We start from the raw sequence: 25188 nt of genomic DNA on the forward strand, positions 1-25188 counted from the left end.
ATGCACTAATAACTTACGACAGACAAATGCTTTTAAATCTCCGATTCTCTTACTCGCATCGCCCGGATCCATGTTGGACCCTGGGTGACGCCACCCCTCTATAGCGGAACTCCCCCACCAGTATGTCCTGCCTACCTCTCTCCAACCTGCACAGGAAACGTTACAGGAAACAGGGTAAAAGGAGTGGCCTTCGCGTCGTCTCAAGGCTTACCTTAAAGCCAAGGCTGTGGATTATCCATATGCTAGCCGGGATATTCTACGCTTTCTCCCCTCCTTCAGAGGCCGCCCTGATGCTAAACTGCTGAGCCATTGGTGGATCTGCCCCGCTGGATTTCAAGCCTACCCAGCCCTTCCAGTGGCTTGCCTCCCTGTTCGGTTCTGGATAACGTCCTCCAGACGTGGCGTCCATCACAACAACCTCAGCGTCCTGCGACATGCCACCGATGGTGACCTAGCTCCCTGGACACGGATGGCTTTATTTAATGTCACGTCGCTGGCGAATAAGGCTTTTCTTTTAAATGACTTTTTCCTCGCCACGGGACTGGACGTTTTACTCCTGACGGAGACCTGGATTTCTCCCGGTGAGTCCATCCCCTTCTGAGCTTCTCCCCCCCTGAATTCGCTGACTTTTTAGGATCTGTTCTTTTTAAATATGGCTGTGTTCTTATTACTGGCGATTTTAATATACATCTGCTGTAAGGACGACCCGTTAGCTAAAGACTTTCTTGTATTAACTGACTCTTTTAAACTCATTCAGCGGGTTAATGAACCAACCCATGCTAAAGGCCATACCCTTGACCTGGTCTTTTCATATGGCTTGCACATTTGCATCAAGGATATGAACAATGCTGGGACTTAGGTAATACTGAACTGCACCTTGAGGCCCTCCTTCGCCCTATGCGTATAGTTAATGCTGAAACTGTGGCAAATTTTTCTCTCTTTTTTGAATTCTGCATCCACTACTTTTGATTGTTTTACCTCTTATATGGTTGAAGACTTTGCTAACACCTTGTTAACCATATGCTCCTCTATCCTTGACACTGTTGCACCTATTAAAATGAAGCGCCCTTGAACTTATTCCCAATGTTGGTTAAACGACTCTACACGCGCCTTACGACGTGTGTGCCGCCGTGATGAGAGGAGGTGGAGAAAACTCCAGGTATCTTATGAAATCCTACGTGCCAGCCGCTCGAAATTTCGATGTAATTGGACCCAGTATTTTATCGTTATTGAATTCTTCTTTACTCTCTGGCTGTGTCCCGTCAGCTTTTAAACATGCTGTAGTTCAGCCTGTTCTTAAAAAAGGAACCTTGATTATAATGATTATGTGAATTACAGGCCGATCTCTAAGCTCCTGTTCCTGTCTAAAATCCTGGAGAAGATAGTTCTTTCACAACTCCAGGCGTAGCTGGATGAGAATGACATTAATGATAAATTCCAGTCTGCCTTCAAACCACATCATAGCACCGAAACAGCGTTGCTTAGAGTCCTTAACGATCTTCTTCTAATTGCTGATACTGGACGCTCTGCAGTCCTAGTTTTATTGGATTTATCCTCGGCCTTCAATACGGTAGATCACAACATCTTATTAGCGAGGCTTGAGCATACTGTAGGCATTAAAAGTGTTGCCCTTGATTGGTTTAAATCATACCTCTCCAATAGGTCTTTCTCGGTCAACCTGGGCACCTGCTCTTCCTCCGCTGCACCTGTCTGCTGTGGCGTGCCTCAAGGATCTGCGCTGGGCCCTATTCTTTTCTTACTGTATATGCTCCCTCTAAGCGCAATCTTTGAGAAATACCACACCGCTTTTCACTGCTATGCTGATGATATACAGATCTACTTTGAACTAAATGATGATCTTGCTTTGTCCTTGCACTGCTTTCAAGAGTGCATGTGTGAGGTCAAAGAATATCTCTTAGGAAACTCTCTTATCCTAAATGATAAGAAAACTGAAATCGTGGTATTTGACAGTAACGTTCCTCGTGGCCAACTTCGTGATGCCTTTGGTTCCCTTACCAGTTCCCTCTCTGACACTGTTAGCAATTTGGGCGTGTTGCTGGACAGCTCTTTCAAATTCGATAAACAAGTGTCTGCTATAGTTAGATCTAGTTTCTACCAACTGCGTGTCATTTCCAAGGCTAGGCAGTTGGTTCCGCATAAGGACCTGGAAAAGCTCATCCACGCCTTTGTGACCTCTAGGCTGGATTACTGCAATTCACTTTATTTCAGTCTTCATTCTGCCCTTCTTCATAGACTGCAAACAGTTCAAAATGCTGCGGCACGCATTCTGACTGGGAGGTTTGCCTCTATTACCCCTGTTCTAGCTGAACTGCATTGGCTACCCATTAAATACCACATCCAATTTAAAATACTGCTGCTTACGTTTAAAATCACCAACAACACAGCACCGAGCTACCTTATCGAACTCCTTAGATCGTATGTTCCCGCCAGAGCACTAAGATCATCTACTCAGTTACTCCTGGTGCAGCCAAGATCTCGGCTGAAGTGTAGAGGTGACCGTGCGTTTGCCTTGGCTGCACCAGAGTTGTGGAATAACCTTCCTATTGCTATCCGGGCGTCCGATTCTATCCAATCATTTAAATCACGGTTAAAAATCTATTTGTTTAATCTCGCTTTTCCTGCTTGTTAATGCCTGTACCTGACTCTTAGACATACTCTGTTTTCCTTTATACATATCTTTTATAGCTTGTGGTTTTACAATGTTTTTACTTGATATGTATTTTATGCTACCCCCGTGTATTAGTGACAATGACCTGTTAGTATATTTGGTACTTTGCTAAGGCCTTATAATACTCATGTTACTTTCTGTGTACAAAAGGCCCCGTAGTTATGGTTTTATTCTGTTCACTTGTTAGTTCACCTGTAGTTGAGCTACTCAAACATGTAGAGAAGTTATGGCAGGTAGATGTTGTCCCGGTGCCAGAAGGCAAGGTGGTTACCCGTTCAAGAGAAGATAACTATGCAGTTAGCCTGCTAGAGCAGAAGACAGTTCGTGTAGATGTCGAGGGCATCCAACGCTATGCCACCCCCCTCCTTCGCCGCGAGAACATGCCACACCTTAAAGCTAGCCCTAACGCTGTCGTTCCCAGTTTGAGAAGTGTGGAGAGAAGGCTCCAGAAAGATCCAGAACGAGCTAAGATCTACCGGGCGGAGATAGAGAAGTTGGTCCAGGCCGGTTCGGTGGTTAAGGTGTCCCCCTCTGAGGTTGCTCAAGCAGATGAGTCATGGTACATCCCTCACCACCTTGTTAGCCACAATGGCAAAGATCGCCTTGTATTTAACTGTTCGTTCCAGTTCCAAGGCCAAGCCCTCAACGAACATCTTCTACCTGGGCCTACCCTGAGCGCATCGCTCCTTGGTGTCCTCCTTCGCTTTCGAGAGCATGCCGTAGCCATTAGTGGTGACATTAAAGGTATGTTCCACCAGATTTGCCTTCTTCCCGAGGATCGTTCCCTCCTGCGGTTTGTGTGGTGGGATCTGCACCCCGAGGAACCAGTGGCCGTTTATGAATGGCAGGTCCTCCCCTTCGGTACAACCTGCAGCCCATGCTGTGCAACCTTCGCTCTGCAGCGCCACGCCAGGGACCACACGGAAGGAGATGATCCGCTACGTCACTCTGTGGGACAGTGCTTCTATGTTGATAACCTTCTCCAGAGTGTGCCGACCCCTGAAGAAGCCCGGGACCTAGTGGACAGGCTAAGAGCCCTCCTGTCTTCTGCTGGATTTGTCCTTCGCCAGTGGGCCAGTAATGAACCCAGCACCATTGGCCACCTACCTGAAGACCTCAGATCCACAAGTGCCGAACTTTGGCTCACCCAAGACAAATCAGACACCTCTGAGCCAACTCTGGGCCTTAGCTGGCACTTCCCCACGGACACCTTGGGTTACAGACACCGCAAAATCAGTTATGGCGCCCCCACTATGCGGAATATTTATAAGGTTCTCGCAAGCCAATACGACCCACTTGGCTTTACACCACCCGAGCCAAGATGCTGGTGAGGCGCCTTTGGGATCAACAGAGGGGATGGGATGACCCGCAGCTTCCGCCAGAACTACTCCAGCAGTGGAAAACCTGGGAAGAGGAATTGCCGTTCCTTGCACAAGTCCGGCTTCCTCGCCCGTATCTCCCAAAGCACATCACGGAGTCAGTTAGTGAGAGAGAGATTCACATATTCTGTGATGCGTCAGAGCAGGCTTATGGCGCAGTGGCCTGCATGAGAACAGTGACAGGTGATGGCAGCTCACATCTGGCCTTCCTGATGGCTCGCTCCCGTGTTGCCCCTAAACGCATTCTCTCCATGCCTAGACTCGAGCTGTGTGGTGCCCTCTCCGGAGCTCATCTCTCCCGTCTCCTTAGAAATGAGCTCACTCTGGACATAAAGAGAATAATGCTGTGGTCTGACTCCACAACTGTACTCACCTGGTTGAGGTCCCAGTCATGCCACTTCAAGGTCTTCGTCGGCACCCGCGTGGCTGAGATCCAGGAAGTAACTCACTCGCACACCTGGCGCTATGTGGATTCAGCCCAGAACCCCGCAGATGATATAACCCGTGGGAAGTCCCTTCCCGAGCTGACCAGACCCAATAGATGGAGTCAAGGGCCTCCTTTCCTGCTCCTAGGTCCAGAACAGTGGCCTCCAGAGCCAAGCGGCACCCTGGCTGAGCCTCCAGGCCCATCTGAGCTCCGTAAAGAGACCTTTTGTGGATTTTCTACCACCTTTGACCCCGCCACCTCGAACTTCAGCAAATATGACACCTGGACACAGCTGCTGGAAGCTGCTATTACGCAGTTGCATGGGGCGGCCAAAGGCGGTGGAACTTCATCGGCTTATGACTATGTTCGAGCAGAGATGCACGTCCTGAGAGAAGCTCAACAGGAGAGCTTCCCTGAGGAGTATCGACTCCTTAAGCAGGGGAAATCTATCAGTCGCAGCAGTCGTCTCCTTGCACTATCCCCTGAGTTCGACCACGAGAATGAGGTCATCCGTGTAGGTGGACGTCTTCGCCGCTCTGAATATCTCGCCTTTACCAGCTCCCATCCTTTAGTTTTGGATCCGACACATCCAGTCACCCGCCTGTTCATCCAGGACGTCGACAGTCACCTGTGCCATCCAGGGCCAGAGAGGGTCTTCGCGGAGATTCGGCGCACTCATTGGATCCTGAGAGGCCGGGAAGCAGTTAGGCGTTTCCAAAGGACCTGTCTTGAGTGCCGCAGATGGAGAGCCCGACCAACTGTTCCCAAGATGGCGGACCTGCCAGTTGCGCGCCTCCACCTTTACAAACCTGCCTTTTATTCGACAGGCGTGGACTGTTTTGGACCCTTTGAGGTCAAACTCGGGCGCCGTGTGGAGAAGAGGTGGGGCATCATCTTTAAGTGCCTAACTATCAGAGCGGTCCACCTTGATGTCCTAACCTCCATCGATACAGATGCCTTCCTAATGGCACTTCGACGTTTCATTGCCAGGAGAGGAACTCCAGCTGAGCTGTACTCAGACCAAGGGACCAACTTCCGTGGGGGAGAAAGGGAACTCCAAGCAGCTTTTGCAGCCATGGCCTCTGACCTGCAGAAGCTCCTGGCTCCCCATAAGATCGTCTTCCACTTCAATCCATCAGCGGCTCCTCATTTCGGGGGAGTGTGGGAGCAGGAGATTAGGTCTGTCAAGACGGCACTCTACACTACAGTAGGATCCCAACCCCTTCAAGAAGAGGTCCTCCGCACGGTCCTTGTGGAGGTAGAGGGCATCTTGAACTCCAAACCACTAGGTTATGTCCCGTCTGACATCAGTGATCCTGATCCAGTGACCCCCAACTGCTTTCTGATGGGGCGGCCTGACGGAGCACTTCCTCAAGTGGCTTACCCCAGAGAAGAGCTCCTGAGTCGCCGGAGGTGGAAGCACTCCCAGGTGCTGGCTGACCACTTCTGGTCTCGATTCGTCCGGCTGTACCTTCCAAGCCTGCAGCTTTGGCAGAAATGGCGGTCATCCCCCGCAGATGTCACAGAAGGTTCGGTGGTGATGATCGTAGATCCTCAGCTGCCTCGTGCTTCCTGGCTCGTGGGCCGCATCTCCAAAATCCACCCCAGTCCCGACGGGCACATCAGGTCTGCTGACATCAAGGTGAGGGACCGGACCTTCACCCGACCTGTGGCAAGGCTGGTGGTACTGCCTGCCCTCCCGGATGAAGACAAAGGACAATCACCGTAACTTTGTTTGTAAAATTGCCTTTTGTTGTGAGCAAATGTACTTCATACATTTGGGGGGCGGCTGTACAAAAGGCCCCGTAGTTATGGTTTTATTCTGTTCACTTGTTAGTTCACCTGTAGTTTTTAGAGTGACCAGTAGAGGTCACCCCACCGCTTTGTATGAGAGAGACTATGTCCCTCCCTGGACATAGTCTCTCTCATACATGGGCAAAGCACCTGAGCTTTTCTGCTCCAGATTACCGGCAGAGAATTGGTTAGTCCGTGAGAAGTGTGCGTTAATGAGCAACGTAAGTTGGTGATGTGTGAGGATGTGATAATAAGATGTGTTTGGGACTGTAACCAAGGTTAGGGGGAAATGACTATGTTTCTGTCTGTGCCGCTAGCGGGTGCTAAGCTAAGCTAAGCTAAGCTAACTCTCCTGCCGTGCGGTTGGGTATAACTGTGTACCTGGTTAGCTCTCTCAGTGGGTCTATGCGTGAGTCGTGGGTAATATATGGCCTATGGTATTAAAGGGGATGTTAGTTTATTTCCCGCCTGTGTTTATGTTGATGTACTCTGGAGATATTGTTGTGAACACTTTAGTAATGTAGTATTTTCTTTCTGTTCCTTTCAGAGACCACACACACACACACACACACACACCCATGCCCACGCACCTAAACCTGTATGCAATACCTGCTCCTCTGACAATCCCTGTTACCTTCAACTGTGTGAAGTCAATACAAGAGTCTGCACTATCCTCGGTGTCTTCATTGTCTCCCTTCTGAACATTCATCCGGGCCTTGAGCAGTGTTCTGGCCGACACTCCGGGGAGTGGTAGCTGCAAACCTGAACTAGCATCTTACAGTCCTCCCAGTACAAGCTATCTACCCAACATTCTGTCTTTTATGTTAAGCACTTTGGTATACCGCTGGTTTTTAAATGTGCTCTATAAATAAAGATGTATTGTATTGTATTGTATTGTCTGTCTCTGCTCCTCTTTCCTGTTTTCTTTCCTGTTTTCTCTTCTGCCCACACCCCCAACAAATGGCTGCTCCTCCCTGAGCCTGACTCTGCTGAAAGTCTGTTAAAAGGGAGTTTTTCCTCCCCACTGTTGCCAAGTTCTCACTGATCATTTTTTAATACTGCAGGGGGTTATCCTTACAATTTAAAGCACCTTGAGTAGATTGCTATAACTTGGCCCTGTATAAATAGAATTGTACCATACCAAAGGATCATGTACTTTTCCGATAAATATTATGCAAATCTATGCGAGTGCTGTTGATACATTTCTCTCAAACCACAAATGTAAATCCAAAATCCAGAGTCCATCATAAAAATATCTGCTCTAAACAGTTGGTGATATTTCAGCCTGAATCATGAAGTCGAAGCAGCCAACACTGTCAGAGTCATAGTGCTAGCTTGGATAACAAGCAGAAGAAGAAAAAAACAGCGCTACAAGTACTTTTACAAGAACACCAACATACATTTTGCAGCCGACTTGACTTTGATTGACAAGTTTTTCATTAACATTCCACTTTATTGTCTGTCTCACTCATCCCTCTCCTCCCTTCGCCCTGTCCTGCCTCCGTTACTCCTCTGCTCGCAGGGTGAAGGATGTGACAGGAGGATGTTTATTTAATGAGAGCAGTCTGGAGGGGGTAATGAAATCTACCCTAACACCATTAACAACCAGGCTTATCAGCTCCTGGGACACACGTCAGCATGCTGCAGCCTTTTGTTCTGTGGCTCTAGGCGGCCACCGACCCAAAGGACAGATTAAGGATTCTCCGAACACCGTTGACACCTATGCTGAGAAATTAAAAACTGTCCACCAATCTGTGCTTTGAAGTAACACTATCGTTTTTCACTTTGCGCATTAGGAATTGACATGAAAAGCATTAAGGAGGCAGGATAAGTGGGCAGGTGTCTGACAGGCACATGTAAAGTATCTGTAGTGTGTGTGTGTGTTCGAGCGTGGGAGGTGGTTAGTTTGTTACCTGACCGCACAGGCACAATCAGTCCCCCTTCATGTTGATATTGATGGATGGACTTCTTTGTGTAACACACAAGCAGAGACAAGCCACAAGCTCGCACTGTATGTATGGCAGCATATAATGGGACAATTAAGACCTCTTTATGCTCGCTCCTTCCCTGTTTCCAGTCCACAGCATGCACCGCCCTTGTGCCGTTTTTCCACTCTTGAATCATACAATATTCTATGAAAGGCTCATTTTCTGAGCATTACATTAGAGTGAAGCTGCTGATGGCCACACAAAAGCCATGTAAATGAGCTGTGAGAGAGGCCCATCAGTCATCATGCCAGATGCGCTCTCCCATTATTATTTATGGCCATAATTGGCCCGTGTTTCCTCAGGCAATGACTGTGCACTGATGGATCTGATGATGACTCTGCTCAACGATCAGGAAGCAGTCTGAAGGAAGGAGGAGGAGAAGGAGGGGAGAGAAAGTTTGCATGTGAAGGGGAGGATGCGTGAATCATAAGAGAAGAAAGGCTGTGTTAAATGATGCAGTGTAGCAGCTGAGTTGCACAAAATGAGATCCATCCAAACACTGATGGCAATCACAAACAAATTGCTTCTGCACATTCAAACTGTTTTTCAGTTCCCCTCAGAGATTCGTCGCCACGTGACCAGTTTCCATTCAAATGCAGTCCAAACTTTTAGCAGTTCTCCAAAGAATGTAAAATTACTACTGCATAATTTACAGGACACAGATTAATGGTGATGAGATTAACGGTTGGTGGTTCTATAGTGGAGGGTCATTGAACTTTATTATTTGAGTTTCACATTTGTATTACATAGATCTCACACACATCTCATTGGCTCTTTGTAGTATTAAAAAATAAGAATATTTTCTTCATTTTGTTTTTAGATTTATTGCTTTCTTCCATTACTGCAGCAGGTAATGAAAAAAAGTTTAGTTTTTTATTTAGAATTTCATTTGTTCTTGGCATGGATGGGGTATGACACGATGGACCCTCAACCTCTAGAGGTATAAACAGTAACTATAACTACGCCTCTTTATATAATGCACTATCAGTACTTATTATTTTGCAAAATGATTTAGATTTGTTTCGTGGCATCGTTAGCTACCTGGTCACTGAATATTATTCAAACTGCAGAGCGTGTGAATCACCTGTTGCGATGAACCTTTAATTTAAGTAGGATTCTTGATCATTTCTTTTAAATACAGCTTCTTCTTTTTTTCTTGGCACTCTGAGACCCCTCTGATGTCTCATTTTACCTTTTCAAAGAAGCTCTCCAGTGATATTTGTTTTTGTCATTTTTTCAACAAAGAAAAAACACGACTGAGGGAGTGAGGTGTGGGTAGTAGTAGCATTTTTAGAAAAATAACAAATCAAAATAAAATACATTTTTAAACTAAGTATTTTTTCTTTGCACACGGTATGAAATAATCCAAAGCCAGTAACCGTTGGTACCGACTCTACGGTTTAGACTCCTCAATTTGAAGCCTCAAAACTAGCATTTAATCTTTAGCCATATGGTACAGAGTTACCATATTTGAATGAAGAAGTGAAGTGATAAGTTATCAACGAATGCTATCAAGCTTAGTTAGCAACATCCGTTACATTGTAAGAGTGATGAAACACAGAAATGACTGATAATTAGCCTTAAATAACAGACTAATGAAATGCTAGTTCTTCTAAAACCATTTTCCTTGCTAGGCTATTAGCATGATTTTTTTAAATCTGTAAAGTTGAACATTTTAACATGGGAGTCATGCTCAGTGGACACTAGAGAAATCACAAATCCAGAAGTACTGAAAATGGATAATTCTGTACTTTTCATTGGTCATGTTGACTTTAAAACAAGAAATTTTAGCTAAAGCTTCAAATATAATCTGGATTTTGTCCTAATTTGAGGAACTGACATAAACAATAATGTCACAATTACTAATCTGTGCCCAAACAAATTTGCTTTTTATGCAGTTAAATAAGTACAGTGTTCTGAAATGAATAGTTTAGGTTAAAAAAAGCTACTTCTAAGATTTAGTGGTGTTAAATCCACTTGCAAAACAGGCACATTTTTACATATTTATGAATCAAATTTCAAACACGCATTTTTGTTATGAGATTTTCCACATACAAATTTTTAGTTTTAGTTTTTTAACGTGTATGAAAATATGTCCTCAAGTCCTAAAGCAATTAATATACCTTGAAAGAATTTTTTTCTTCAATGTATATTAAGTAAGCAAACATATAAATGCAGTGGAGTATGAATAAGCATAGAAAAAAAATAAAATGCAAGAAGCAAAAATGTTCTTGAGCTTCATTAGATTTCACCACTTTTGGACAGGTTTTTAAAGGTTCCTTCACACATCTAATGAACATGTGATCGACTCACTCCACATATTCATCCATCATTCAGGGCTGATTTAACCCTCCTAATACAAGTCAATACATGCCGCTGTGGAGTCAGGAGGACTTGTGGAGGTATTGAGATGTGGATCGTCAGGACATCGACTTTGGATTCGGTCGGTTCACCCGAGGACTGACAGACAGGGTTCGGAAGTCATTGGGTAAGTGGTCTTCTCGCTCTTTACCTTGCATGCGACATTGACTTCTCTGTCTGGTTAATGGTTTTCTGTTGAGGCAGGTCGAGTGCAGTTTGTTTCCAGGCCGTGAAAATGTTGCGTGTCACGGTTTGTCATCAGTCATCACGGACGTGTTGATAAGTCCCGTCAGTTTGCCTGCATCTCTTCCAGTTGGCAGGTAGGCTACTTGTTGGCAGATCGTTTTCCCCGCCCTTGTCTTACACTGAGTTACACCTCATATATCCACGTGGCAGGCTTAGATAATGTGTTTTGCCTTGTTCGTTTGACCATAAAAATGCTGACCTTTGTAACTGATGATTGGTGCATCCTCGCGGTTTTTCCCTTTTTCATACTGTTTTTCTGTGCTTGGACACAAAGACCTGCTGTTTGCACTAATCGCGTGCAAATGGAAGCAACTTTTCTGACCTCATTACGGAGATAAGTCAAGTGATGAGGACCGTGGGGATGCTTCAACAAGTGATAATGGATTTGTGAGTCTGAGGTCTGGAAAGTTCTGTATTAATAGTACAAGTGCTGCATCTCGTTAAAACCAATTAAAATGATATTAAGGTGAGTATGTGATCTTTCATCAACATGAAGCTACGCTCGCTAACCAAAATTTGCTCATATAGCATGTTTTTATATCAGAGAGAGGCAACTGGAAAAGGCATGTATATGCTTTTTTTAGTTAACCGGCTATTCAAAGCACATTAGGGCTTTAATGTACACACTTTAACCTATTTATCCACATCACACCCAAGCCCATTTGAAATCACCACTTAACCAAGCATGAATAGCTTTGGACTGAGGGAGGAAGCCAGGAACCCATACGAGCACAACAGCCACTAGAGGGCAACCCCTGTGGTTGAGTAAAGACTTCCAGTCCTATGGAAAACACCCGCATTATGTTATTCTGTTACTGGACACTAATTAGCAAATGTGTGTGTCTGTTAATTGTTTATGAATACAGCCAGCATTAGCTAACGACTTTGCCCTCTCCTTTTCAAATGTTAATATCTGCCTTTAAAAAAAACCTAGCACTGAAACTCTAACATTGAAACCTCAGAATGTAGAGTATATAGGGGCCTTGACTCATTTAGCAATGAGAGACCATAGAAAGTCTGATGTGTTCTGTGGCTTGACACGACAATGGGCGAAATAAGGCACTAGTGATACAAAGTGGCCAGGTCCTGAGTTAAGTTTTCCTCAGCTGTAAAGCGAGGGACTGTAGTGACTACCAATGACATTGAAGAATATGGTTGATTGAGTCATGACAGGGTGGTAAACACATTAGAGGAACACAAGCTGTCAAAGCAATAAAGCAATGCGCAGTGACTGAATTGCTTCCTGTGTAGAAGAACCTTACAACCAACAGGTGCACCTTTATATACAGTTGATACTTTTAACTGAAATGCAGTATAGAGCTAGTCTCTCTTGACCATGATATGAACGGAGTGGAAAACTAAGACAAGTGTCTCAAAGATGCTATAAGGCTCCTTTTGAGATTACTGCTCATTGTGAATGATCTCAAAAATAATTAAACATGTCAAATTTATTGCACAATGTAAATTCTAGAAACGTAATTATTTTTTCTTCGGTTACATGGACAGTGCTAAATCCAATATGGTACTACAGGCTGAAGTTTTTGCTACCTGGCTGAGACTTCCGGTTTCATGTTAGTACTCGCAAGGTACCCCAAAAGTATGAATTTGTGGAGTAGTTGTTGTTGTTTTTTTTCACTTTTGCACTGCCCCTGTCTGCAACAGTGTGTTAACCTTAGAAGTAGTTATCAGTTAATATAAATCAATCAACACACCAACCTGATGACATCACATTCTGTACTAAGAAACTCGTGTTTCTTAAATCCAGCTTCAAAGATTTACATACAAAATACAATACTACTGCTTAAAAGTAAATACAGTGGCTTGCAAAAGTATTCAGCCCCCTTGAACTTTCCCACATTTTGTCACATTACAGCCACAAACATGAATCAATTTTATTGGAATTCCACGTGAAAGACCAATACAAAGTGGTGTACACGTGAGAAGTGGAACGAAAATCAGACATGATTCCAAACATTTTTTTTACAAATAACTGCAAAGTGGGGTGTGTGTAATTATTCAGCCCCCTTTGGTCTGAGTGCAGTCAGTTGCCCATAGACATTGCCTGATGAGTGCTAATGACTAAATAGAGTGCACCTGTGTGTAATCTAATGTCAGTACAAATACAGCTGCTCTGTGACGGCCTCAGAGGTTGTCTAAGAGAATATTGGGAGCAACAATACCATGAAGTCCAAAGAACAAACCAGACAGGTCAGGGATAAAGTTATTGAGAAATTTAAAGCAGGCTTAGGCTACAAAAAGATTTCCCAAGCCTTGAACATCCCACGGAGCACTGTTCAAGTGATCATTCAGAAATGGAAGGAGTATGGCACAACTGTAAACCTACCAAGACAAGGACGTCCACCTAAACTCACAGGCCGAACAAGGAGAGCGCTGATCAGAAATGCAGCCAAGAGGCCCATGGTGACTCTGGACGAGCTGCAGAGATCTACAGCTCAGGTGGGGGAATCTGTCCATAGGACAACTATTAGTCGTGCACTGCACAAAGTTGGCCTTTATGGAAGAGTGGCAAGAAGAAAGCCATTGTTAACAGAAAACCATAAGAAGTCCCGTTTGCAGTTTGCCACAAGCCATGTGGGGGACACAGCAGACATGTGGAAGAAGGTGCTCTGGTCAGATGAGACCAAACTGGAACTTTTTGGCCAAAATGCAAAACGCTATGTGTGGCGGAAAACTAACACTGCACATCACTCTGAACACACCATCCCCACTGTCAAATATGGTGGTAACAGCATCATGCTCTGGGGGTGCTTCTCTTCAGCAGGGACAGGGAAGCTGGTCAGAGTTGATGGGAAGATGGATGGAGCCAAATACAGGGCAATCTTGGAAGAAAACCTCTTGGAGTCTGCAAAAGACTTGAGACTGGGGCAAAGGTTCACCTTCCAGCAGGACAGCGACCCTAAACATAAAGCCGGGCAACAATGGAATGGTTTAAAACAAAACATATCCATGTGTTAGAATGGCCCAGTCAAAGTCCAGATCTAAATCCAATTGAGAATCTGTGGCAAGATCTGAAAACTGCTGTTCACAAACGCTGTCCATCTGACCAACCTGACTGAGCTGGAGCTGTTTTGCAAAGAAGAATGGGCAAGAATTTCAGTCTCTACATGTGCAAAGCTGGTAGAGACATACCCTAAAAGGCTGGCAGCTGTAATTGCAGGAAAAGGTGGTTCTACAAAGTATTGACTCAGGGGGCTGAATAATTACGCACCACCCCACTTTTCAGTTATTTATTTGTAAAAAAATGTTTGGAATCATGTCTGATTTTCGTTCCACTTCTCACGTGTACACCACTTTGTATTGGTCTTTCACGTGGAATTCCAATAAAATTGATTCATGTTTGTGGCTGTAATGTGACAAAATGTGGGAAAGTTCAAGGGGGCCGAATACTTTTGCAAGCCACTGTATGTTCTTGGTTTGCTTCTTGTTAGCAAATGGCTTCCCTAAATTGGATCAGCCCACTCTCGTTGGTTAGAAAGACTGGTTACAGCAGTTAAAGAAACCATGGACATTTTAGCAAAGGTTAGCTGTAGTATCAGCCTCTGGTGCATTTCTAATAAAAGACGAGCTTAGATAGAAACACCCACCCCGAAACAATGTCACTGGCATAAAATTTGCATACTGATGTGACATACACTGCTGGAAAGTATGGTATAGCGTGCCATCCGAGAGCTGTGACATACCACTGTGGAACTGACATATGCCACCGTGCAGTGACTGACATGCTGCTAGCAGCTTTTCAATCTTGAGGCTTTTTTTTTTTTAAGACCATTAATTTTACTGAAAACCACTTTAGTCTTTTTAAATTTAAATCAACTTTTCTGGCTTCCAGCAACATATGAGCCCTCCCACCCTCTCAGGCCTTTGCTGTCTCTTTCTATAACACATCTTTTAGGTGATGGAGGAAGTCTCTCTGTCACAATGTGCTCGCTATTCCTTCCAGGAGAGGATTGATGTGTCTCCCATCTCTGTGACTGACAGACTACATAAACAGCTAAATGTGTTCCTCAGAGCTGTCTGGCAGAAACCTGCACCCCACCCTCCACCCCCCTCCTGCACAGGCAGAGGCTGTACTCACACTGATGTCCTGGGGGCCTGTGAGGGACGACGAGGCCGGGGGCTGGCACTGTTCTTAAACGCCTACACCAACCATGTAGATACACAGTGTGCAAGCTGCTATTCTGAGCGCTGCATATAATTTGGCGTTACGTCCTCATGGCATTAACTTGTAATCTTAATTAATTCATGAGCATTTGGACACATTTTGTAAGCATGTGTGATGTTTCCAGCGATATATCACACAGCAAGTGTGTAATCGCCGCTTTGTGATGCCCAGAAGGGAGAAAAAAGGGATGAAGCCAAATTATGAAATGCAGTTATACACCTAATTTTATTCTATACTAACTCATTTCCTGAGAGGAACAGAGTGAAACGATGCACTTCTTACACTCATTTCTCCTCCATTTTTACACTTCTTCAATTTGTGTTTGCTCAAATGTTGTAGGTGAAGGAGCAGGACGCTGCTTCCATCTGCTGGTAACAGTTATGTACATTGGTCCGGAAAAGTAATGCAGGACTTCCACTGTAATGAGAACACAAGCGCTCGTGCAGTCATCTGAATTTGACTGTGATATTGTGATGTCTAAGCATGCAAATTCAGAGAGCATCTTCACCAAACTGCACGCTGCAAATAGAGAAAAGAAATACACTGGAGATGTCTCCAGGGAATACTAATGAGTGGTGGATGTAAACACATAACTACATAATGGGGGAATCCAGTTTACAGCTGGATATTGCACAATGAACCTGTTAATGTACATGTAGCTGGACTGTGGATTAGAACGGCCAGAAAACCAAGCCATGTTCACAAATGTCACCAGGAAAAGTCAGACAGGCTAGGTATGACAAAAAGAAATTCTTAAAAAAGAAAACTAATTTAATACTGGCTGTCTACACCTTGGAAGTTGTCCTTCTGTAACACTGCACTGCCTCCCAGCACAGAGGCTGTTATTAGATTAGGCTGGAAGTCCTGGTCTGACTCCTTGCATGTATGAATTTCGAGTAAAGGCTGGATCTTCTCCAGCGTGCACGATGGCATGACAACAACCATGGACGGTATAAAAGATGGACTGCACTGTGACGTCACTAATTACTTAGTCAAGTTCTGACTCTTAGAATGACCATAATTGACTAAGTAAAATTGATGTTTATTAAACTTATCAGTAAAGCGCTTACTGAGGTCAGAACAGTCAGGTGTTTTCTACAGGACTGGAAGACTTTGTTCACCCGTAGGTGTTCCCCTCTAGTGGCTGGGAGGTGCTTTGCTTTGGCTTCAGTTTTCCAGACCTGCAAACTGCTGAAAGTCAGCTTGTTAAATGGCAGCAATTTATCCTTTTTGCTGACTGTCCTCCATCAAGCGCCTCACACAATTACAGCAGAACTGTGCTTTGACAGTTTGTGCTTTGACCCTGAGGTACACTACTCTGTGAAAGGCCAGCATACTCCTGGTCCCTCACCTGACCTTGTGTACCTGCTGGTTCGGTCTTTGCCTGAGAACCAGCTCTGATCATCAGATCACAAATGGCCTCTTTTAATGTATATGCTGATAATTAGTTTTCAAATGCTGGATTAAATGTTTCTATATATGATTCTGTTTTTACCTGTTCTTCTAAATTTGAGAATCACGTGACTAAATGATGTGGCTGTGGCTCAGGAGGTGGAGTAGGTCCTCAACTAATTAGAAGGTTGATGGTTCAACCCTCTGCTGGTCCAGTCTGCATGCCAAATTATCCTTGGCAAGACACTAAACCCTGAGTAACTTCCGGTGCCTTCACTGGGGTGTCAATGTGAGATAGAAAGTGCTAAGGTGAAGGAAAAATGTACTTTTATGAATGAATCAGGCTTAAAGCTCCATATAAGAACCAGATCATCAATCATTTGATCATCTGGACATGACGAAAAGGCCTAAGAATTCATTTCTGAGTTTCCCAAGATGAAAACACAGCAGAACACACAGGGCAGTAAATGCATCTTTTTTTCCTGATTTTATTTTGCACACTTTTTACTGTACAATCAATCTCAGACTTTTTTCTTATCTTTACAAAGTAAAAAAAACTGAATCTGTTTCAAAAAATAAACTGTTGATTTTTAATATGTAGTTTAAATATTTTTGCATAAAGGAATACACATTAAAATGAGAACTCCAGTACAGTCTAGCTTTCTACTGATCTATATTATACAGTGTAACACACTTGTTCCTTCACTCGTTTCATAATACTATTATTAACACATGGAGATATATATATGTATATATATATATATACACACATATATATATATATATTTATGAGTGGGACACATGAGGAGACACATGTCATGCTGTGTTTAGACGACGACCTGTAGAATTTCGACAGTGTTTGTGAGTTTGTGTTGGGGACAGTCTGACTTATTACGGCCTCCTTTCTCTGCTGCACTCGTTTTGTCGCTGTGTTCGGGCTGGCCGCTCTGTTGGTGGCCAAATTCAAAGCTGATCCTGAGCTCTCCCACGTGACAGCGAGGGAGAACGTCTGGGATCCAGTCAATCACAAACGGGCAGGCCTCCTTCTGATCTGCTGCTCCTGCTCGAGAAACAGCAGTGTAAACATGGCTGTGCAGGCTGACTTCAGGTGTAAAAGAAGAAAAACTAAAGAAAGAAAGAAAAGTTACTCACCGACTTTGAGGAAGGTGCGGAGCTCCATTGGTCGTATCGCCTGCGGCCGATCTGACTTGCATCCTTCTAGTGATTCCAACTCAGGCGGAGGCTCGGGGCAGCGAAAATGTGAGTACGAACCGTCTGCGTTTTTCACAAAACTCTGAGTGACCTCCAGCGGCAGCTGTTGGGGAAGACAAGAAGAAAGAGGTACGAAGTTGTAAGAAGAGGTCTGGGGTCTGCCAAAAAAACCCTAATGAAGATCTTTCATGAAAGAAATGCTGTGTGATTTTTTTTTTTATTTATAGATGCGAGTGTTTACCTCAGGAGTGTCAAAGATGCGTTTGACCTGCATCAGATTGGTGATGTGCCAGGTGTACTTGGAGTAAGAGGTCTGAGGAAGTCCATCGTTTCTCACAAATGCTGACATTCACACAAATAAGACAGAGACAGAGAGAGAGAGACGTATCGCATAAGTATGAATTTTTGGGCTTGTTTAGCTGGAAGTACCCAGATTCACAGGAGACATTCACAGTTACTGCAAAGGGTTACAAGAGGAGTAACGAGGCAATGAAGGCAGACTTACTACATTTCATTTTTCGAGTATTTTCTTTTCTCTTTAATGATTTGTGAGATGATAAAAATGACCTCCATTGGCTTGAAACGTAAAACCATTTGCAAGGTTTTTGCGTGGCTGTGTTACGATGGTTCATGAGTCACTAGTTTAATATCTGCCATTGTGCTGTAATTTGTAAGATTATCAAGTACTTTCTGGGTGACGAACCAGAACGTCGCTGACATAGTTTGCATCACAATTCACAGGTTACTGCCTGTAAAATGATCATTATGATCTTAAGCACAATTTGGGCAAAGACCCGTTACATGATAATTGTGTGCACCTAAATTCAGACATCACTCTGTTCTGAAGTAGCGAATCTTGTGACCTGTGAGCACACGGACACCTCAACCTGGGATAAGCTCATTGGTTCTTTTCCAGCTACACATGATGAGCTCAGCTGTGTGGTTCTGATTTCTGCCTTACTTAAAGCCTAATATGTTCCCACCTGTTGTGAAGTTAGGCAGTCTCCTCTTCTTGGATCCGAGCGACAGACGCTGCTGCAGAGCGTTGAAGAACTCCTGAGGAATGTGGTAGACCAGAGGCTCTGGCTTCCCTGATGGGGAAAAAAAGAAACAGTTTTTTTCTGTGCGCAGTGAGAAATTTAAAGCCTGTCATGTTGCAGAAACATGTACTGTGATCAAGTTCCATACCATAGTACCATATCACCCCAGACTGCAACCTTACTTGTGGTTCGTAGGAGATTTAAAGGTAGAATGGGAGAGCCTCCCCCATTCTACTTCTTCTCTCTGTTAAAAGGAAGTTCTTCCTCCCTACTGTCGCCAAATGCTTGCTCATTAGGGAGTCATCTGATTGTTGGGGTTTTCTCTCTCTCTCTTACTGTAGGGTCTTTACCCAAAGTCCCTTTAATTGACTGTTGTTGTGACTTGGCGCTATATAACTAATAGTGAATTAAACTGTTGATGTAAACACAGTCGATGTAGAGAGTTTGTATGTTTTCACTGACTAAATTAAATAAAATGGGGGCCACTGAATGGTTACCCTGAGGTACCCCTGAGCAAGGTACCGTCCCTACACACTGCTCCCCGGGCGCTGGATTGGCTGCCCACTGCTTCAATAGAGTGAATGGGCGAAATGCAGAGAGTAATTTCCCTACGGGGATAAATAAAGTATACATTATTATTATTAAATTACATAAAAATTTATTAAATCGTTTAATTTTGTTTTACAGCTCTGCAATAAGCAACTAGAAACTGATATTTTCATCAAAAGCAGAATAATATTTGTGTTTTGTTACTACAACTGTGTGCTCCCCAGTTCCTCAATTTAAAATGTGTTAACAGCGTGTATGCGCTGCTCCCTGGTGGTTAAATACAGCAAGTACAGCATATTTAACAATTAAACGAGTGAACCGTTCCAAATAAAGGTTCTTTGCATCATTAATTTTTAATAATCTGTTATGTTGTTCATGTTGATAACTTGGAAATACATTTTTGTTGTTGTGATTTGCTTCTTACTGATTTATGGTTTCACTGGATGTAAAGTAACTAAAACATTTATGAATTATGACCAAAAATGTGACAGAGCAACATGGAAGACCCGGCGCAATTATTGGTCAAAAAAGTGAAAGGAGGGTGAAAGTGTTTATTAAGTGTTGGCTAAAGTTTCGTATAATGAGATACTATCTCTGTATCTGACCTGTATCTCATTGTATATCTGCATACTGACAATAAAGACATTCTATTCTATTCTACAAGCAAATGAATAAGAAGTCTCTGTGAGACAAAAACTCAGGCTTCAGTCTGCTCCAAACACTATGTTTCAAGAACTTTTTTCTACTCGTGGCTCGGTATGATGTCAAACATGAGGATATTTTCTATGTAAAAGTCTCCATTATACCACCGGAGACAGGTGACACTACTCTCAAAGACGCAAGATTTCATGGCCTAATTTGTTGAAAATACTTTCGTTTTAGTGCTTGAATCGTTATTTCAACTTTACCATCACACTGGTAGTGCATGGCCAGGTGGATCCTCTCTGTGACACTCGCCAGCCACTGATGAAAGCCCATCGTCAGCGTATGCTCATCCACGGCCTGAGTGCTCCCTGAGACATACAAATATTTAGTCTTCAAATCAGATTAAAAAAGAATCCAGACATTTTCCTGAACTAAATGTTAGAATATGTTACAACTGTTATAGTATCTTCTGTGTTCTTTTTGAACAGTGGATCAGGGTAAGTGCTGCAAGATTAGATAGATGAAATGACAACCACAGAGAGAGACGTCTGAGGAGATTTAAGGTTCTTTAACAGACACACACAAGAGAGGTGGAAAGGCTCCAGTGGTGAGACAAGGCAAGGAGGTAGCACCTGGAGCCTTCGGCCCACCAGCACCAGGGGCTCTCCTGTGACCAGCTTTCCTTGGGCAAGAGGCCGACACTCCCTCCTTCCCCACCCCAGAGAGAGAAGCCACTGAGAGGGCTTCACAGAGGCAGCAGGAAATGACAGAGAAAGATAAGACAGGAAGAGAAGTGAGGACAACAGCAGATTTAGAGCAACATCGATGAGCACAATGATTTGTGCTCAGTTTTTCAGAAAGAATTACGATCAAACCACCAGAGACAGATTCATCCAGGTGAAGCTTCTTGGCTCTGGGATGAGAGCCGACGGGTTCAGCCTGCTGCAGAGGTTTCTCACAGGGACTGATTGTTCTACCCAAAACTTTTTGCTGCAAGCCTGAAAGGAAAACCACAAGGAGAGGGGCATGCTAAGACATGTGATCAAGCATGAAGGAACAGTTGGCTGAGCTGCATTTGTGGCCAAGAGTAAAGCCGTAAGCTGGTCTGTGGTGCTTTTTATACATCTAGATTGTTTTGGTGTTAGAAACCCAGTCTTGGAGATATCGGCTGTAGAGACATCTGCTTTCTCTTGACTATGTTTAAGTTAAATGGCACTTGGAAAAAAAAGCATAATGAGGGGCTTTTTCTTGTGACAGAGTGACACAACCATGCCATGCTCAAAGTCTTCTCCCATTCTGATGCCCAGTTTGAATGTCATCAAGTCACCTTCGCTGAGTCACTGCCATATGATTGGCTGATCAGACAGTTTGTGTTATAGAGCAGTTGAACAGGTGTACTTCTGAACAACTGAAATATATGGATATTTCTTCAGTACTACAAGTCGAGCCTTCTGGTTTCATTGCATTCAAGAAAGGCAGACATACCCACAGCTCAGGGCAACTCACACCAAAACAATCAGGATTGATTAAAAAAAAAAAAAACATTACAGGTCAGAGAAAAAATGTGTAACTCTGATTTTCGCCAAGTCTCTTAGTAAACATCATGTGCATGCACATTCAATTGCTGTTTTTTTAACAGTATTCCTCTGCAGCCCTCCAAAATGACAGGTTATTATCACTAATGTATGTATGTATGTATCTTTTTGCTTGTTGAGAAGTTTCATAAATAAAGAGACTGGATTCAGTACTCTTGTCTGACAACACTTGAGTACTAATGTAATCCCAGTCTGCTGCCAGGTTCTTTCGAAACTGGTTGAAATCAGCTGGGTTGCCGTACCGCTGGAGGCGTAGTTGAGGAAAGCTGAAAACTCTGAGGCCAGCTTCTCGTCGCTTGCAAATGCACACACGCAGGCAAAGAAGTGAAGGCAGGGCTGCAAAGTGAAAGAGCTGGGAGGCAGCTGAGAGCCGCCTGCTCCGTCCACGCCGGCTTTATTTCTTCTCGTGTTAACCTGGCAGGCACAGTGAAAAATGCTTCTCTCGCTCTTCAAAGCCTCTGATGACGGCCCCCCTGCGCCTACAGTCAGATGCAGCAGCCCCAGTGGATGGTGCGAGTCCGTGTGACACTTCACCACCAGCGTGTCTTTAGAAACGCGCTGCACCAGGGGCCCCGGAGACTCCGTGGCCAGCCGCCACAGCTCTTCTTTGACTTGATCTGAGGCCTTCAAACCCTCCAGGACTGAACTTTTGAACGTCAGTGGGGTGGCACGGCTGCGACACTCTATGGCTTGTTTGATGTGGGCACAGAGGCTCTCGGAGGACTGTTTAGCTGTAGGTGACTCGCCCTGATTCGATCTTTGACCCTGTTTGCAGGAAGGCAAAAAGCAGCGGCCCAGGTTGATGCGGGTGAGCAGGGTGGGGCCATCCCCAGTGGCGATCGCAGTATCCGTGGGAACGAGTTCCACAAAGCCACACTGTGTGCCTGTGACTCCTCTTCCCCTGTGACATACCGAGAACACCTGCACACCTCCGCCTGAGCCACTGCCCAGGACCCCTTGTCCCTCCTGCTCTTTCCCACCTCTCACCTCACTGTCGATTATAACTTTAACCACCTCCACAGCACATTTCCTGCTGCTTCTGCCTGTGGATGAAGCATTCCGGAGGGACACCCCACAGGCCTTGTTCTTGCAGCTGAGCCCACGGGTGCCGTTGTAGACCCCACACTGAGGACACTTGCGAATACCCCGCAGGGTGGCCCTTCCCAGGTTGGAGAGGAAGGCAGGAGTTGCGGCTGAGGACTTTCTGCTGTCTCTCTGTTTTGCTGCCAGGTTGGCCTGACTGGTTAGAGTCTGTGAAGTGGGGGTTGACAGGACGCTTGAAAAGGAGCAAACTTCAGTTTCCATTGTTTTTAGGAGGACATGAAGGGATTCAAGCCTTAAAAAATTTTAAAAAGAGGGAAAATAAAATAAACACGTGCATTAAGAATAAAGGGAGCTGTGACTAAATGTTACCAGTAAAACAGTATTTTTGATTTATAATAGTATGAAACTTTAATTGAAATAACACTCAGCCTTATTCATTCTACTATCTACATTGCTTTTTTAAAGTGCTTTATCATATTTCTGTTTAACCGCTACAGCACCTCTCTATAAACAAACCTCCTATCTTACATATGGTCTTTACGTGTGTGAATGTCCAAACTACCTATAATCTGCCTCTTTTGGTCAAATCCAGCTCAACTCAAACCTCCAAAATCGTCTCGACCGTCGCCATTGCTCCTTACATCCCGACACCCGCATTGCGCCTGTAACGACACTCCCTATTGGCCGGAGACGATCACGTGGTGTAGAAAGGCGGGGACAGAACGGTTGACTAGAGCTCAGGGCTCTGGGAGGGGACGGCCTCAGGAGCATTGGCTCATGGGGGCTGTAGTTATTTTGAACTGTCGGGTGGACGTCTGTGACGCTTGTGTTGATGAGGCTTTTTAAGTTGTTTTCTTGATCATGTTGGTTTTCACATGAAATTAAAGGGCGCCAAATATTTATTAAAGTCCACTTAAAAATATATAGCAAGTGTGTGTTTTAACGTATATTTTATTTTGTTGTATAGCTTTTTTATTTTATGTATATATATACATATATACACACACACACATATATATACACATATATACATATATACATATATACACATATATACATATATATACATATATATACACATATATATACACATATATATATATACATATATATACACATATATATATATATATATATACATATATATACATATATATATATACATATATATACATACATACATATATGTATACATATATACATATATATATTTAGTTAGTTAGTTTTTTAATTGGTCTGACAAAAAAGCCAAGGGAGTTTACATGTGCTTCCCATGTGGCTTGCAGTTAGTGGGGTTTGGTAAATTGCGGATTCAAAATTGCCCATGGGGATGAGTGCAAATGTACACTGATCAGGCATTACATTATGACCACTGACAGGTGAGGTGAATAAGACTGATTATGTATTCATTCATTATTAGAGAGCAAGTGAACTTTTTGTCCTCAAATTTTTATGGGCTAGAAGCAGAAAAAAGTGGAGATATCATCTGAATTTCAGGAGCGGGACCACTCCTCCTTCACCCCCCCTCTGGGCTCAGGCTATAAAAGCTCCCCTTCAGCACTACCTGCTGTTCTCATTTTCATGCCCCCCCATTTTTCCTCTCTTCTCCTCTCTTCCTTTCCTTCATTCACTTCTCATTAGTACATGGGGATCTGCCGGCCCAGGAGCCATTGCCAGTCCCCTTCAAGGCCTTCCCCAAACCGTAGCACCAGTTCATACTTCCTCATCCCTCATCGCCCATCGTTACTGAGGATGTGGTCCCAGCTACTGAAATGGGCAAGTGTCAGGATCTTGCGAGTTTGACAAGGGCCAAATTGTGATGACTGTAGACGACTGGGTTAGAACGTCTTAAAAACTGCAACTCTCGTGGAGTATTCCCGGTCTGCAGTGGTCAGTATGTATCAAAAGGGCTCCAAGGAACAGTGAAGCAGCGACAGGGTCGTTGGTAAACAAAGCTCGCTCATACACGTGTTGTGTATCTATATAAGATCCCATAGTTGACAGTGCATGACAGAGCACAAAAGAATCTAAAGAATTGTGTGTAAACCTCTGAGACAGGACTGTATTGAGGCACAGACCTGGGGAATAGTACAGAAACATTTCTGAAGTGACTGCTTAGTAAAAAGGCACATGATAGTTCATCTAGAGTTCAACAAAAGATACCTGAAGTGCTCTCAGATGAGAAACAAAATTCTCCAGTCTGATGAAACACAGATTGCACTCTTTGGCCTGAATGCCACGCATCATGTCTGGAGTGAACCAGGCACCACTCATCACCTGGTCAATTCCATCCCTACAGTGAAGCATGGTGGCAGTAGCATCAGGCTGTGGGGATGTTTTTTGTCAGCAGGAATTGGGATACTAGTTGGGGTTGTGGGAAACGCAGATGACAGCTGCAATGTACAGAGACATCCTTGATGATAAACTACTCCGGTGCAGAGGTGAAGGTTCATCTTCTAACAGAATAACGACCTTAATCACACAGTCAAGATAACAAAAGTGTGGATTCCTGATCACTGTGAATGAACTTGAGTGAACCAACCAGAGCCCAAACCTGAACCCAATTAAACATCTCTGGAGAGATCTGAAGATGGCTCAACATCCAACCTGATGGAGCTCAAAATGTTCTGCAAAAAAGATTGGG

The 25188-nt window shown here is 44.1% G+C and overlaps 1 protein-coding gene across 3 annotated transcripts; it reads right to left on the reverse strand.

The window, feature by feature from the left end:
* Positions 1-16931: 16931 nt before the first annotated feature.
* c7h2orf42 (chromosome 7 C2orf42 homolog) lies at positions 16932-23329 on the reverse strand. 3 transcript variants are annotated; one of them, XM_084935803.1, is made up of 9 exons: positions 23107-23328; positions 21743-22836; positions 20784-20903; positions 20538-20648; positions 20169-20273; positions 18655-18762; positions 17913-18013; positions 17612-17774; positions 16932-17519 (listed from the first exon to the last, which is right to left on the reverse strand). In XM_084935803.1, the coding sequence occupies exons 2-9, from the start codon at positions 22803-22805 to the stop codon at positions 17287-17289; spliced, it is 2004 nt and encodes a 667-aa protein (XP_084791929.1). In that variant the 5' UTR covers positions 22806-22836; positions 23107-23328; the 3' UTR covers positions 16932-17286. The 3 variants fall into 3 exon arrangements, with proteins under 3 accessions (XP_084791929.1, XP_084791930.1, XP_084791928.1); XM_084935804.1 differs by lacking the exon at positions 20538-20648 and having other exon boundaries at positions 23107-23329; XM_084935802.1 differs by having other exon boundaries at positions 20538-20903.
* Between the last annotated feature and the right edge of the window lie 1859 nt (positions 23330-25188).

This window comes from Perissodus microlepis, chromosome 7, assembly GCF_051167445.1.
Source record: "Perissodus microlepis isolate ML-2025 ecotype Zambia chromosome 7, ASM5116744v1, whole genome shotgun sequence".
Classification (NCBI taxonomy): Eukaryota; Metazoa; Chordata; class Actinopteri; order Cichliformes; family Cichlidae; genus Perissodus; species Perissodus microlepis.

Coding starts and splice junctions, on each gene's coding strand:
- c7h2orf42 (XM_084935802.1), bottom strand. CDS start 22,805: ATGGAAACTGAAGTTTGCTCCTTTTCAAGCGTCCTGTCAACCCCCACT. Junction 20,274..20,537: donor TGGTGGGCCGAAGGCTCCAG/GTGCTACCTCCT, acceptor TGTATGTCTCAG/GGAGCACTCAGGCCGTGGAT. Junction 18,014..18,654: donor ACTGCCTAACTTCACAACAG/GTGGGAACATAT, acceptor TGTGAATGTCAG/CATTTGTGAGAAACGATGGA.